Source organism: Cynocephalus volans, chromosome 2 (assembly GCF_027409185.1).
Source record: "Cynocephalus volans isolate mCynVol1 chromosome 2, mCynVol1.pri, whole genome shotgun sequence".
NCBI classification, from domain to species: Eukaryota; Metazoa; Chordata; class Mammalia; order Dermoptera; family Cynocephalidae; genus Cynocephalus; species Cynocephalus volans.
Window position 1 is genome coordinate 99,263,628 of NC_084461.1, and position 17,345 is coordinate 99,280,972.

General features: G+C 43.4%; 1 protein-coding gene across 1 annotated transcript in view; it reads right to left on the reverse strand.

The window, feature by feature from the left end:
• MCC (MCC regulator of WNT signaling pathway) overlaps positions 1-1,528 on the reverse strand; it is a 405,468-nt gene extending 403,940 nt beyond the window's left edge. The window contains exon 1 of the mRNA XM_063087360.1: positions 1,377-1,528. Within this exon, the coding sequence (XP_062943430.1) occupies positions 1,377-1,528 (152 nt within the window). The remainder of the gene's footprint in view (positions 1-1,376) is intronic.
• Between the last annotated feature and the right edge of the window lie 15,817 nt (positions 1,529-17,345).

Consider the following 17,345-nt stretch of genomic DNA (forward strand, 5'->3'; position numbering starts at 1 on the left):
GGCCTTTCAAGTAGGAAAACAACAAAAAAGTAAACCATATAATGAAAATTTTTATTATCCCAGAGTCAAAATAGGAAAAGAATTCCAGATAAAAATTTATGTGGGGTCAATCAGAATTACATATTATCTTCATTTCAAAATAGAATTACTCTATAAAGTTTTCAGGTATTTTCCTAATGTTTCTCAATGAAACTTTAGAAAAATAATAAAATTCACCTAAGAATGGTCATAATTGAGTCAAAGGTCCCAAATAAACGATTATTTTTTGTAATTGTCAAATTCTTACGTGTTAAATTACCTGTTTCAAAGAGCTGTTTTTAAAAAAGTAGGGGAAAAATTCTCCACTCTTTTTTTTCTTTAGGTAGGCAAGGACAATCAGCAGGAGGCAGCCCCAGATTTTCAGAAAGGATCTTTAGCATCATGAAGACAAAGGCTAAAGAAACATGTAATACACAATTTAGGCTGCCTCCTTCAAATTTCGGCCGTGCTAAGACTTTAGCGCCCGGTGTCAACCTTTAAAGAAGCATAACTGTAAAACATTACAATTGCCTTCTTCACCATCAGTGTCTGATAAGTGATACAAATTTGGGCAGAAGTAATTATTTGACCAAGCCTCGCGGCATGAAGCTGCAACACAGCCCCTGTAGGGGTTGGAGGGGATCTGGAAGCAAACACCGCAAGGGTTATGAGTGGAGGCGCAGAGGTGCCCAAAGACACCTCCTGAGGCTCACCTGGCCAATGCATAGAGCCGGGCAGAAAGTAGGACCTATATTCCGGACTCACCTCCAAACCCTCAGTTTGCTCCTGAGGCTAGTGTGTTTAAATCAATACTGGGTGGCATTCTTTGGGCTCTGAAGTTTGGAATTCAGTCTCTCTGCGGCACACGAACGTTCTTACAGGTTATTTTCACGTTCGACTCTGTCGCTGAGAGCTCATCTCTCTCCCGGCGCGGCCCCGGGGCTGTCCACCGAGCAGCCGGACAGATGGCTGCCCGCTGTCACAGCATCTTGACACCCCGGAGCCCGAGGATGCAGGACAGCCCCTCCTACCTGGGACAAGCGGCCGGAACTCGCTTCCCCACAGGGAAGAGCGCTCCGAGCCCCCGGGCAGGGCTCGCATCCAAGAGAGATGTCTCCCGATGCCTAGACAAAGACAACGCTGGGAAAAGTTGGACCAACTGGCACCTCCAGAAGGTGAACAGAGCAGCGCTCGGCCCCATGGCCGAGTCGGCGACGTGCTCTCGAAGTCGCGGCCAACTTTTCCCGCGAGCTTCTGAGCAACTTGCTGGAAGTTGGGGCGAGGGGGCAGAAGAGGGGTCAAGGGCAGCGCGGAGGGGCTGGTCTCGCCCCAGCCGGTTTTTCGTACCTCCCCCGTACCTGCTGATGTACCCGTCCCCGTCGCCGTCGCACGTCTGGAAGAGGCGCCGCATCCTCTCCTCCTCGCCGGTGCTGGACGTGTCGCTGCTGCCGCCGCCGCCGCCGCTGCTGCCGCCGCCGCTGGCGCTCCCCGCCGCCGCTGCCGCCATCATGCGCCCGCTCCCTGCTCGGGAGGAGCAGGACGCGCGGCGGCCGCGGGAATCCGCCAGGCGCAAAAGCGGCTCGCAGCCCCGAACCTGCCTGACGACGGAGCATGCCCAGTGGCCGCCGGGGCGCCCGGGAGGGGGATTCCACCTCTCCGGATTTTGCCCCGGCTGGGAAGATGGGCGCTCTGGAGTCGCCCGAGTAGACACCTTGGGGGAGAGAGAGGAGGGGAAAGTGACTCTTGGAGTCGGAGAACCGAGGGTGGCGACGGGGACGCGAGAGGAGGCAGAATACACAGGAAGCCCCCGGGAAGGGTGTCAGCACCGTGCATCCGGCCACGACGCGGGCCCGTGACACTCGGGGAAGCTCCAGGCGGAGGGCGGGCGTTCTCCCGGCAGAACCCCGACCGCCCGGAGTCGTGTATTCCTTTTCCAGGGAAAAGATAATCACTCTCTTTTTGCAAACTCAAAACGGTGCTTGTGATCCCACTCTCCAGCACTGCGCTCTATTGTATACCCATAGCCCCAAATGAGACCAGGAATGGCTGGCTTTTTTATGAATTTGTGGCGCCTGTCAAGAAGTCTGACCTCTCATTCCCGACTTGGCTTCTGCTCTATACTGGGAACAATCTGTGCTCCTATGTGGCACCGTGCACGTTGCGTCCATTTCTGGAAACGGCTAACTCTCCTGCCCAGGAGTCGCTAGAATTTGCCCCAACCACTTTTATAACATCAAGAGCAAACATAACAGATGGTCTCATTTGATTCACAGTACAGAACTATGAGATCCCTCTTTTATCAACCCTATGACTAAGACTTATGAGGTAAATAAGTACCTGATAGGGCTTTCTTGAGGATAAAAGGACATGTACATAGTGTGGTTAGGACAATGCCTGACACCTACTAAGTGCTCAATAAATGTTGGCTCTCATTATCCCCAATTTACAGAAGAAAACTGAGGTACCGAGACCTGCTCAAAGTTCCAGGCCTAGTAAGTGCCAGGACAGAGGCAAGCCTAGGCAATCTAACTCCGGAATAGGAGCCCTCAAACACTACAGAAGGTGAACCAATTCGTGATTTAGTGGATGACTCATTTTTTCTGTCTCAGGCTTTCTGCCAGAGGTCTGTGAAGTACTGCGGTGGTTTTAAAACAAGTCCCCAGATTCTTTGGTGCACTTCTCATCAAGAGGTGGAGTCTGTTACCTTCCCTTGAACTTGGGTGGGACCTTGTGACTGCCTTGACTTCTGAGGCTAGGTTAGAAAAGGCAGTGCAGGGGCCGGTCAACCCCGTGGCTCACTCGGGAGAGTGCGGTGCTGGTAGTGCCCACGCTGTGGGTTCGGATCCTATATAGGGATGGCTGGTGCACTCACTGGCTGAGCGTGGTCCGGACAACACTAAGCCCAAGGGTTACGCGATCCCCTTACCGGTAAAACACCACGCGCGCGCGCACACACACACACACACACACAAAGGAAAAGAAAAAAGAAAAGGCAATGCAGATTGCAGATTCCACCTGGCTCTCTCACTTGGGACACGCGCACATTTGAAGCCCTGAGCTGCCTTAAAAGAAGTTTGGTTATCCTGAAGTTGCCATGCTGGAGAAACCATAAGGAGAAACCATGTAAAAACAAAAAGAGACACCCAAAGAGCCCCAGCTGTTCCAGTGCCCAGCTGTTCGAGCCTTCCCAGACCAGGTGCCAGACATGAGTGAGCGATGATGCTAGCTAGCCCTGGATGCTGCAACTGCATGAGAGATCCTGAACAAAACTTGTATAGCTGAGCGCAGCCAATCCCCAGAGTTGTGATAACAATAAAAGGATTGTTGTTTTAAGCCACTAAGTTCTGAGGTGATTTGTTATGCAGCAATCGATAACTGGAACAAGTCCTTGTGTCTTGGGGCTGTCTGCCAGGTCAGAAGGAAGGGGCCTCTGCCCTGCCCTCTTTACTCCGTCCACCTATTCCTACTTTAGTTCTTTTTAATTCTGTAAATTCCCAGTATGTCGGGGCACTTATAGTCATACCATGGATAGGATATCGTCTTAATAAAATTCTGTATATTCACCCAATGATGTTTGCTTAAAACATGCTACCAGCAGCATAAATATTCCTATCTACAGCAGGACAAAAACCAAAGCCCAAGTGCGTGTGTGTGTGTGTGTACATAAATATAAAAATACGCTAATTTTAAAATCTTTATTTCCTAATTTTCATAGAATAAAAGTTTTACTGTTTTCTGATAATACAGCCAGACAGGGGTTGTTACCCTCCAATCCCCTAGAGAATTGATGGTTTGGTTAGTGATAAAAAAAAAGAAAGAAATAGCATTTTTTTAAAGGATAACATAAAAAAAAACCATAAAAAAAAAAATGACAAATTGGTAAGTTTGTTACAAAATACCTATAAGCTAAAGTGAATGTGAATGCTAAATTACTCACTATGTTTATGCTATAATTAATAAAGCCATAAAATTTTAGTTGTTAAAAAAAAATAAAGGATAACATGTATGAAGGATCTAGAAACCCAAAGGATTTTCCAGGATTTGAGTATATCTCTCTGTAACCACACTCCATATATACAGAAAGTGGAAGGCAAACCTCAACCAATTACATTTCAAAGCAAAGAACTTTTGTTTTTGTTTTTCTCTTACAGAATGTGCACAACAGCTCTGGAGGTTTAAATTTAAACCATTTTGAATTAAATCTGAATGCACAAAAAGCGGATCTTGACAAATTTCCTAAAGAACATTTTCTCATGCTTGGGTAACTCAAAAATGACTGAACAGATAAGTTCAAGCTTCCAGAAAAAAAATTTGCTTCTGAGCTGACATGAAGCATGTAAAGTGTTAGCTGAAAAGGTTATAGGAGAGGGGGGAATTTGTAAGACATTGAAAATAGAGATGTCATATGAATACAAAGATGATAAATATAAAGCTGGAGCTTGGAATGAGAGCCATCCTCATGGCCATAAATCTAACAGTACTGATTATGTCATAATTTCAAAGATTTTATGTATTTATCTGAGATTAGAATATAGCTCAACTTCTTGTCCTTATCCAGTTTTTTCCTTCTCAGATTCCTTTTGGTTATAATTATACTTCGTATTTATGTAGTATTTCAAAATACACTATACATATAATAAGATATACTGGCCCAAATGTCTAAAGTTACCGGTTAAAATAAATAAAACTACAGCGATTTGCAAACTTGATTATCTGGCACTTGTCCTTCCAAATTCCATTTACGTGAACTAGAACTACATGCAAGAGTTGGAGTGAGGACCCCATGGTGGCCTCTGTCCACCTTTCTCTCCAGGGTGTTTTTATGAACCCTGCTAAATTCCCATATCCCTCAAGAATTCATCATTCCAGGCCACACTGATCTTCCAGATCTTTCTTAGCTTGAAGCACACATTTTGAGAGAAGAATCATATAGTTTAATGGTGATTTGCCTTTCCCCCCTACCCCAGCCCATAATATCAATTATTTAATATTAAATGAAGTTGCAAATTCCTAAGACAAAATAGTGAGATAGAATGAAAGGAGCTTAACTAACTTTTACTGAGTCCTTATCACAAATCAGTAACGGTGTTTAAAACTTTACCTTATGTAATGCTGTCCATTGGGGGTAGGTATTTATTATCTCTAATTATAGGGTGACAAGTGAGAGTATTTAAATCTAAAAAGTTTTTTTTTTTTTTTTTAAAAGATGACCGGTAAGGGGATCTTAACCCTTGACTTGGTGTTGTGAGCACCACGCTCAGCCAGTGAGCGAACCGGCCATCCGTATATGGGATCCGAACCCGGGGCCTTGGTGTTCTCAGCACCACACTCTCCCGAGTGAGCCACGGGCCGGCCCTAAATCTAAAAAGTTTAAGTAACGTGCCTGTCTTAGTCTGTTTTGTGTTGCTATAACAGAATACCACAGACGGCATAATTTAGAGAGGAAAAAACATATTTCTCACAGTTTTGGACACTGAAAAATCCAATATCAATGTGCCAGCGTCTGACAAGGGCATTCTTGCTGTGTCATCCCATGGCAGAAGGCAAGGGCAGGAAAGCATGAGAGAGAGGGCAGGAGTGGGCAAGAGGACTGAACTCGTCCTTTTATCAGGAAACTGCTTCTGATGATGACTAACCCACGCCTGTGATAACAGCATTAATCCATTCATAAGGGCACAGCCTTCATGACTTAATCACCTCTTAAAAGTCTCACCTCTCAACATTATTGCATTGTGGATTAAGTTTCCAACTAGCGAACTTTGAGGGACACATTTAAACCATAGCATTCCGCCCCAGCCTCTAAATTCATGTCCTTCTCACATACAAAATACATTAATTCCATCCAATAGTCAAGTCTTAAACTTGTTCCAGTATCAACTCAAAAGTCCGAAGTCCAGGGTCTCATCTAAATCATATATAGGTGAGACTCAAGGCAGGATTCATCCTGAAGCAAAAAAGTCTCTCCATCTGTGAGCCTGTAAAATTAAATGAGTTATCTACTTCTAAAATATAATGGTGGGGCAGGCATAGGGTAGACATTCCCATTCCAAAAAGGAAAAATAGTCAAGAAGAAAGGGGTTAATGGACTATTAGTCTATAAAGTGGTCCCAAGTAAACCCAAAACCTCACAAGGCAAATAACACTGAGTTTTGAAGCTGGAGAATAATCTCCTTTGACTCCATGACCCACATCTTGGGTGCTCGGGGATGGGGGTGTGTCGAGCTTTTACCTGCCTGTAATCCTGCCAACTGGGCCAATTGTTGAGCTAAGGCTGGGTCTAGAGCTCACAGCCCCCTCAAGCCCGTTGTCCAGATTGGGTCACAAACCCTTCACATGCCAAGCTGGGTTCCCAGATCCCTCGCACGCAGGTCTATGAGCTAGGTAACTGGCCAAAGGGTGCTTGGAGCCATAGGTTGGAAAGCATGGTTGCACAGGGCGGACGCCTGAGGCAGACACCCACACACCTGCTTCACTAAGACACACTCTCTCTCTCTCTCTCTCTCTAAAGAACACAAGAATAGCAACAAAGCTAAAAAGATACATTGGCACACATGCGCACTAACTCCACAACACACACAATTTGCTTACAAAGAATGTGCTAAAACCATACCCAACTGGACCTGAGGTGAGGGTCCTGACCAAACTATTCTATTTTCCCAACAAACAGCATTAATCCATTCTTGAAGAGGAGACCTAATCACCTCTTAAAGGTCTCACTTCTCAACACTGTTGCATTGGGGATTAAGTTTCCAGCATATAAACTTTGGGGGACACATTCAAACCATAGCAGTGCCCAAGTAAAGGAGATGGAACTGAACTTGTGTTTACCTGCCAAACCCTTGTTTTTCACATTTAGTTCATATTGTGTTAATATCAGGGCCATTGCTCTTCATGTTTATATTTATATTATATAGACATTATACTTTTTGGGTAACACTGAAAAGGGACTAACAATTACAAACTTTATATCTCTATATTTATTATTTATATATTTATAAGTATAAGAAGTCATCATGAGCTTTTATAATCTGTCCCAAATTGGGTTCTCTGGGAAGCAGACTCTAAGACTGAGTTTCATATACAGGATGCTTACTAAAGAGTCCCCTTAATACCCCACCCTGTGTGGAAGGGAGGCAAAAGAAGCAGGATGGGAAAAAGGGAGAATCCATACTGTGATGGAGGTTTGAGAGCAGCTTCGTCTGACCTCACAGAGAGCTCTCAAATGGCCTGTGTACATTTCCTATTGCTGCTGTAACAAATTACCATGACACAAATTTATTATCTTAAAATGATACAAATTTATGGCTTCTGGTCAAGATGGTGGAATAGATGGTCCCCAGCATCACTCTTTCCCACAAATCAACCAATTTACAACTATAAAAAAGCAACAACAGCCAAGCTGGGGCCTCTAGAGCTCAGGGGAAGAGGAGGAGAGACCTATGGAGTGAATGAAGGCAGGAGAAGCCACGATGACAGAAAGGCAAAACTGCTCCAACCATTTCATGCCACGGCTGCCTTAAGATTGGAGCTGCTGAGTACACCGAGCAGGAGCCAGCAAAAGCCGCAGCTGTGCCCTTCGGATGAAGTTGCTTGGAGGAGGCAGGGGAGAAGAGGGCCTTGGTGGCCCCCAGACCAGCAAGACCACTAATAGGATTCCCATGGACCACATAGGAACGAGGAGCCACAATAACTGAAAAAAAGGAGTCACTCAGAGGCTGATGAGTCATTTCAAGGGACCGGTGTATGGCCCATTCGGTGGGAAGTGTTTGCAGCATGGGCAGTGGGGGAGACAGGCCTACTGGGGAACACTGGGGCACAGCAAGGACAGCTGATCTGCCCCACCTATCAACAGAGGACCACTCAGAGGAGACTGGTCAGGAATATAGAATTGCATGGGGTATAGTTTAATGAAAAGACTCAGGCCCAGATCAGCGTTTCTACACTATCCAGGTGCAGCGGGTGTCTGGAGAGCCAAAAGTACCCGTGAAGTCAACCATTAAAACCTGAGCTGCACAAAAAGCCTTCCCTAGGGAAGCAGCAGCAAAGTAGCAATTTAGCTAAACCACGCAGCTCAAGTACTGGTCCTCACGGGAAGTTTCCTCATTTTAGAAGTAAGCAAAGGACAAAAAATTAGTTCCAACCCCAGGCTCACCGCCAGTATCTCGGTCCTGAGGCTTGGATCTGGGGATTGGATTCCCCTCCCACAACAAGGTGCACTGCCAGTGCCAAGGAATATGCCAAAAACATCACCTCCATGTGGGTGGCCCACCACAGCCACCACAATAACCATGGCTGCTGTGAAAGTGGCTAAATGCCACAATCACCACGCAGATGGTCTGCCAACCACTGAAGAGCATTGATACAAGGAGAGTCACCAGCAGAGACCAAAGAAAAGATGTCTCTCTCCACAAAGCCCATTCCAGAGTGACAGAAGAAGCATCTGCTCTATGATATTGGCGGATCTGAACACACCTTTTAGCATTGGACAGATCATCTAGGCAACAAATCAACAGAGTAACCATTACTCTTTCAGAAGGAGAGAAGAAATCTAGGCCAGGTTAAAAAGTTACAAGAAACTGGTGTTCCTGCCTCCAAGACATAACTGATCACCTTTTGAATCCTGTGAGGATCCGTCTCATCTCTCTAAGTGCAGTCTCACACAACCATATTCATCGTGATAGCACTGGGCTTTCATGAAGGGTCATGCACCTGTCCATGACCTGTAATGCTCTTATAACCAGGAATTGACAGAATCTGCTCCAGAATCAGACTACCTGTTTTTGAATCCTAGCTCTGCTCTCATTAGCAGTGTGACCTTGGGCAAGTTAGTTACTCTTGCTGTGGACTCAGTTTGCTCAGTTGTATAATTTGGATATTAATGGTACTGACTTCATAGGGTTGTGAGGATTAAATCAATTAATTAGTGTAAGGCACTCAGAACAATGTCAAACTCAGAGTATAAACGCTCAATAAAAGTTAGTTTTTATTATTAGATTACATTTTAATTGTGATTTCTGATGGGTTAAATTGTGTCCCTTCAAAAAGATATGTTGGAGTCCCAATTCTCAGCACCTCAGAATGTGACTGTATTTGGAGATAGGGCCTTTACAGAGTCATCAAGTTAAAATGAAGTTCTGAGGTTGGGCCCTAATCCAATTTGACTAGAGTCTTTATAAAAAGGGGAAATTTGGACACAGAGACAGACACACATAGAGGGAAGGTGATATGAAGAGATGCAGGGAGAAGACGGCCATCTGCAAGACAGTGAAAAGGAACAGATCCTTCCCTCACAGCCATCAAAAGAAACAACCTGCCAACACCTTGATCTTGGGCTGTAAGACAATACATTTCTATTGTTTAAACCAAAAAAGAAATAAGATACAAATTTATGATCTTACAATTCTGGAGGTCATAAATCAACACCTTGATCTTGGGCTGTAAGACAATACATTTCTATTGTTTAAACCAAAAAAGAAATAAGATACAAATTTATGATCTTACAATTCTGGAGGTCATAAATCCAGGATGGGTCTCACTGAACTAATGTTGAGGTGTCATCAGAACCATGTTCCTTCTGGAGGCTATAGCAGAGAATTGTTTTCTTGTCTTTTCCAGTTGCTGGAGGCTGTCTCCATTCCTTGACTAGCAGCCTCTTCCTCCATCTTCAGAGCCAGCTGAATAGCATTTTCAAATCTCTCTCTGACTTTATTCCCTTTTCTACCTCCCTCCTGAACTTTAAAGGACCCTTGTGATTATACTGGACCCTCCCAGATAATCTAGGATAATGTCTTTATCTTAAATCCAACTGGTTAGCAACCCTAATTCTATCTCTAACCTGAATTCCCACTTGCCATGTAACATAACATATTTACAGGTTCTAGAGGATGTGGATATCTTTGGTGGGGGGCATTTTTCTGCCTAACACACTATACCGTTCTTTACTGAAATGACATGGCTGGGCCTTAAATCTCTGCATCAATCAGTCATTGGATGTAGATCCCACCCATTGGACCCATAACCCAGGAAGGTTGTGACCTTGGGTGGGTGACTCTCTGTAGCAGAGTCAATTCCTGATGGTCTGACAGCTAAAGGTTGTCTTCTGACAGCACTCTTAGTAGCTGGGGCAACAAGTCCTTTCTTGAAAGGAGAACTGGGTTGTACATCTCCATGTTCATTACAATCCACCCCTTGAGCCATTTGGATCCACTTCTTCATATATGTTTGAGGAAGCAGCTGATCTTGCATTCTGGTGGGCCTCTCTTTTGGGGAGAATATTAGAATAGAAAGTTTATTAGAAAAATTACAATCTCCATCACTGCTGCAGGTCTTGGGGCCCCAATTGATACTCATTGTCTCCCTCCTCCACTAACAAGTCTAGCCTCCCTTCACTGTAAGATAGCTGGCCTCGGTTACTTATCTGGTGGCACAACCCAGATTCTGATCTCTGATGAGGCTGGAGTTGCTGCACTTGTTCATTTACTATTACAACTGGACAAGGGAGTACCAAGACATGTCCAAATGAATCACCTGTATGCTAAATGTATTCCTCCTTGCCCCTATTGTGTAACTGTAGCCCTGCCTCCTCTTGATGGTCAGGATCAATTACCTGCCAAGACAGTGATTCTTCTTGCCTGCTGACATCTGGACATAAGGAATTTGAAATGCCCAGTCAGCATCTTTAGCTTATAGTTCAATGAAACTCTTGCTGTGTCACTTGATGAAAGTGTTCTTTCTTTAGAGACTGACGGAGTTTGGATCTGTTGTCCCCTCCAAAACTCATGTGGAAATTTGATCAACAATGTGGTAGTGTTGGAAACTGATTGAGAGTCATGGGGGCAGATCTCTCATGAATGGATTAGGGCTCTCCCTAGGTGGGGGGAGTAATGAGTGTGTTCTAGCTCTATTAGTTCCCATGAGAGCTGGTTGTTTATAGGAACCTGGCACCTCCTATCTCTCTTTCTCTCTTGCTTCCTCTTGCCATGTGATTTGCTTGTACCCACCAGCTGCCTGTCACTTTCCACCATGAGTAAGATCAGCCTGAGGCCCATGTCAGATGCAGCTGTCCCAGAAACGTAAGCCAAATAAACCTCTGTTCTTTATAAATTACCCAGTCTCAGGTATTCTTATTATAGCCACACAAAACTGGCTAATACAGAGACCAAGACATTTAACCCCACAGAGGCCAGAGTTCTGGGCACAGGAGGCACAAATTCCCCAAATGAGTCATGGGATTCAGGTAAGTGTGGTCCATCCTGCTTCCAACCTTTGATTCCTAGATCCATGTAATCTTCATACTGGGGACACAGCGCTATATGAAGTTCTTTGATTCAAGGTATATTCTGTTCCTGGAAGATGGTTCACCACCCTGCTAAAGTATCACCTTCAGGATGGCACTTCATCTGTGCTTCCAGGATGCTGCTCTACCAGTTTTTCCAGCAGCTTCTTTGTGGTGGAGTATATAATATAATCAGTAAATCCCATGGTCAAGAGCCCACTTCTGCACTTCCTATATGATGAGTTCTCTAATTTGACATGATAGTATGTGGGATTCCATGTTGCTGTGGTTTGAATGTTCCCCCAAACTCACGTTGGAACTTAAACCTCAATATGGTGGTGGAAGGTGGGGCCTTTAAGAGATGTTGGACTGTGAGGACTGTGCCCTCATGAATGGACTGATCCATTCATAGAGTAATGGATGGTTTAATGTGTTGTCATGTGAGTGGTTCTGATGGTTTTATAAGGAGAGTAAGTGAGAAGGTTAGCCCTCTCTTGCTCTTGCTTTTATCACCATGTGTTACCCTCCCTGCATTGCCATTGGACCGTGTACTGAGCCCCTACTAAGAAGAAGGCCCTCACCAGATGTGTTACCTGGATCTTGGATTTCCCAGCCTCCAAAACTGTAAGAAAAAAATTTCATTTATTTATAAGTCACCTAGTTCCAGGTATATAAGCTACAGAAACAAACTAACACACAGATTAATAGAGCAAATACTCTGTAAGCCCTTGGGTAGTAACACTGGCTGAAGCCCTGCAGGTAGGAAAGGCAAATCTATACTAGAAATATGTGTTTATTCCTGTGAGCTTTCAGAGTAGAAGTGGCCCAATAAAGTTAACTTGCCATCAAGTGGTCGATTGGACTTCTCAAGGAATGGTACCTTATTAGGAGCTCATCATTAATCTCTGTTAATGGCAGGTTGGACATTTGGCAGCAATAACAGCTACATAAGCCTTGTTAAGTGAGTGCTCATGTTGTTAGGCCCATGCATAGCCTCCATTTCTGTCAGCAAGGTTACTTCATTTATATGCGCATTGTGCTGGCACTGGAGTGGCTGATGACAGGGGCTGGCTGGCATCATCTGGCTGTATAATTTTATCTGTTTGGTTGTTTGATGCCTCTTCTGTGGTGGATGCTCTTTGGTGAACTTTAATGTGATGGAAAGGTCTTCACATTTTGTAAACTTTTTCATTTATGCATGTATTTTTTTTCCTGGGATACAGTATAAAAAGTGTATATCTGATTGTGTATCTGGCTGATATACACTGCCTTAGGGGGAAGATACTTACAGCATAAACAATTACCTTGACACTCTTAGCCCAGAAGCTTTTCTTTTCTTTCCTTTCTTTTGATGAGGAGTGGCTTGAGGCATTGCTCTTATTTGGTCCAAGTGGTGCCTAGGGTGGGCCAAGAAGGCTAACCTGCTTCATTTATCTCCTCTATCAGACAAAGCAGTCAACAAAGAGTTAGTCTGCTGGTTTAGGGGGTGGGGGTGATGGGGGTGGGGGTGGTTGGACCAGGCTTTTTAATCTGAGATGGGTGGAGTCAATGAAGAAATTACTGGAAATCTCATTTGGATCCTCAAATCTAAGAAGCTAGACAGAAATGTAGAGCCAATGTGCAGCGGCAAAGAGTGTCAGAAACAAAGGTGGGAGAAGAAGGGTTGATCTTGCAGTGAGGAATGAAAGGGGAGGAGTGGAGGCATGAGGGAGGAATTCCCAGCGTAAGGAACACCCACAGCAATGCCTCATGATCTGAAATTGAGAAAAGTCAAAACCCTAGAAGCTATTTCCTTATCTACCAATTTACATATTTTAAATGTGCCCCAAAGGAAAAGATAGCAGTGTGGGTAACACAGGTGTATACATTTTCAAATTATATAGCTAAAAATTGTGCATTTCAAAGTATATACATTTTACTTTAAAAATGATAATAATTGAGTAAGGGTGTGTGGAGGTACAAACGGATTAAGAATGGCAGATTATTGAGCCTGGGTGATGAGATGAGTACATGGTAATTCATTATACTATTATGTTTAATTTGGCTTTGAAATTTTCTACAATACAAATTTGAAGAAATGTCTCAAAATGGCTTTAACACTCTTCATTATTAATCCAACCATGGGCTGATATCACCTTTTTCTCCATAACCTCAAACCAACATGGAGGCAAGGAACAGGCTACACTTTGTCTACGTTCTTGGCTGCACCCACAAGCCAAATCCTGAAGTCATAATAACCACAGTCTGTAGGAGAGGCATATCCACCACAGTCACACAATCAGAAGGGATCCAAGAGACGGAGACTTTGTGTCTGAAATATTTATTAAATCTAGCATTTCTCCATTGACTACACATGTCTCTCTAATGTTAGACCTTTTCACAAGTCTGTGAAGGTAAGAGACTTGGGCTTGTTATTTCAGTTGTGCATTGATAATTAAAAAAGGCAGTAAGACTTTACCTACCTAAAGATTGCCCAAAGTTGTGAATTATGAATGGAGAAGGTAGAGTGGTAACAGCTCGCAATTCAGCAAGTATGGTTTGCTTTAACAGGAAGCCACAAACTAATCTTTGAGGCTCAACACAGCATGAAATATGCTTGCTCAGGGCTTAGAAATTAAAGGCTTGCTGGTAAGAAAGTGGCCCACTTCACTACCTCCTTGCTAACATATCCAGACCAAGGGTGTGCTAGCAGAGACTGATCTTGATCTCTAATGATATGAGGCAGAACTGGAGCAAAGATGTGAAATGGTGTAGTAGAAAGGTATTCTAGTCCTGAGTCTTCAAGTAGCTATCCAGTATTGGGAAATCCACCCAGCCAAGCTATACTTTCATTTTCTCATTTGTAAAATGATCAGTTGAATTTCAGAGGTTGCTTCTATTTCCAAAATTCCATGATTTGCCATAGTTAAAATTTGACTTACCCATTACATTGGAGAAATACCAGTAAAGCATAACTATCCTCTGCTCATGTGTTACCTACTTCTTGACAAGGGTCAGTCTCACAAACAAAGAGAGTCATGACTACTTCCACTGGTGATTCAGGGCATAATGAGATGGAATCTCAATTTTGCAAACTCCTCACTAACTATAAGGTTTCCTGAAATTACACTAGAAGAGATTTATTTTTTTTGCATTTTGGAGGTTCCTCTTTAAGACTCCCTTATTAAAATGGAAATGCCCCTGGAAGACTAATGCTAAATTAATTAATTAATTCTTTGCACTAATTTAAAACTTTGTGGAAAGAGTCCACTAGATAGTTCTTGTGGGTCAGAGGAGGGTAAGGGGCTGAAGCAGAGTGTGAAGGCAATGATGTAAATCCAACACACTTCTTCAGCCCCACTACCCTGAGTGATGGACCAATCATTACAAGAAAGGAAAGATGAAGGAATTAGGGCTAGGGGATAGTTTAGGGAGACCTGAGTCAGTTGGTGCTCACATGAATTTTAGCACGTAACTGAAATCCCTCACATCTGTTATGGAATGAATGTTTGGATCCTCCCCACCCCAATTCATATGTTAAATCCCTAACACTCAATGTGATGGTATTTGAAGATGGGGCCTTTGGGAGGTAATCAGGGTTAGAAGAGGTTATGAGGGTGGGGCTCTCAATATGGGATTAATGCCCTTTTAAGAGGAGACATGAGAGAGCAAGTTCTCCGAGTACATGCACCATGAAAGGGCCATGTGAGCACATAGCGAGTAGGTAGACATCTGTAAGTCAGGAAGAGAGCCCTCTCTAGAAACTGACCTCTGCTAGACCTTGATCTTAGACTCTTCAGCCTCCAGAACTGCAGAAAATAAATTTCTGTTGTTTAAGCCATCCAGTCAATAGTATTTTGTTATGGAAGCCCTGACCTGACTAACATAATCTCCTTTTAGGCACACGATCCCCTTCTCTTTTAGTGTTAGTCATGAGTCAATTTGCCAAATTAAGCATGAAAGAAATATCCCCAGAACATTTGGCCAGTAGGTATTCTTAAACATCATTCCTCCCCCAGAGCATGCCAAGCTGGTACTGTTGCTGAAGTTGACTACTTTTGTACGATCCATTCAAACAAGGTGGTTGCATTTCCTGAAGGAACACTTCTCTCAATTTATGTATGCCACATGTGTAAGTAGATTTACTAACTTGATATGCACTGGAGCTGGAAAGAATCTTAATGATTTTTTAAAAAATTGTCAACATTTTCAATCATGCTCCAAAGTAAAAAGAATAGTACAAAGAACACCCATATACCATTTCCCAGATGCAGTGATTACCAGGATTTTGCTTGTGAATTTTTTGAAGAAAAAGTATCAGTGACAGATAAAGTATTACAATTACAAATTACTAAGCATGCCATGGGGAAAATAAAATCATTTTTTGTGGGATGTAGATATACATCCAAGCTATAGAAAAATGTATCTAATCCTTCTTCAACTACCTGGAAGGGTAAATTTTGCCTATGCTTTATTAATGGAATTCTTTGATAAAATGGAAACACTAAATATTTGGTAATGAATGAGTGCCATGGGATTCCCCCTCACTGGAGGAATCCCTGACCTGTGTGGGTCAGAGTACTCACTGCTATAGGATCATCAATCACATCCACCAGACAGAACCTAAAGGAAAGCCGTTTTATTCTGGAAGATGTCAACTAGGAGACAGAGGATAGAGTACCAACTGCTTCCCTGATGGACTGAGGGCTGGGGTTTATATAGGTAAAGGTATCAGGGAGACAGGATGTCCTCAAGTGTGATGGATAGCTGCTTCCTGCTTTGAGAGAAGTACAGGATGAGACAGGATGTCTGCTTTTGATACAATCTTAGTTAAACATTAAAGGGCAGCTATAAAGAGAAAACAAAGTTAGTTCAGTAGTGTGTACACAAGTGTGTGGGGTTTTCTACGTTTACAAATTTCCCCCTTCTGTTAGTAACTTCCGCAATCTTGGGGAAGGAATGAGGTCACAGACAGTTTGTCTAGCTACTTCCTGCTGGACAGGGTTGTCAAATTCTAAGGAATCCCCATGCAGAATTTCTGAGCCTGCAAATGAATTTCTTCAAGGATTACTGTATATCCCAATAAACATCGTCCTGCCCCCACACTGCTTCCTATGCACTCATAGGTCCAGGGCTATGTTTCTTGGCTACAAACACAAAACCTGAAGACATGATGGTCCAGAACTGACCGTGGTTTTGGATGACATATCCAGCAGTGGGAGAGATCACCAGAGGTAGCCAGGGTCTGAGATATTCATACTGAAGAATTGTCTTTCCAGGTCTAGCTAATCTGCAGGAAAAGAAATACAATAATATTAATCATTTTTGTATAAATTTCAACTTTGAATCTGTAATGTGCTGGGCTTCTCAGCCACCTGGATTGTATCTCTTCACTTGAATATGATGCACCCAGGTTTTGAGTTCTTTCAGCTTTACTGCTGAATGGGTGACAAGTAACACATCATAAGCATCATAAGGTCTGACCCATCTTGGTCGCAGCTGTGAATCAGGATGTTTTTCTCTTTAGGTCTTGAGCAAGACTTGGTCACCAGGTTTTATAGCATATAGAAGGATATCTATCTGGTAAGCCAAACTGTTAGAAGCAAACTCATGTAACATAGTTAAAGTAGCTCCACTTTGTTTTACATACTGTTCTATAAGCAATTCTCCTTTTAGGGAGAAAGAGTTGGTAAGCCCCTGTGCCCGATGAGTCAATGGTCTCCCATACAAAATTTCATAAGGACTCAAACCAACCTTGCTCTTGGGTGCTGCCTGTATCCCTGATTGGGCCATAGGTAGACTGTGGCCTCCAAGGAGTATGTAGTTTTCCATAGGTCAAAAGACCTCTCTCTTTCCAGACAGCCCCATAAGCATGAGCTATCATGAAAGACTTTGATTCCTCTAGCCAGGATTAGAGCTTGAGTCAAAGCAATCAAGCAATTATTTCGGCTTTCTGGGCTCATGTCTTTATCACATACTGTATAAAATAAAATATCGCATATCCTCTTCACTTTTCCCCATCCATCCCCAACCACCAAACCTTCCACATCCAGTAGTGCTCATCCTGGTGTCA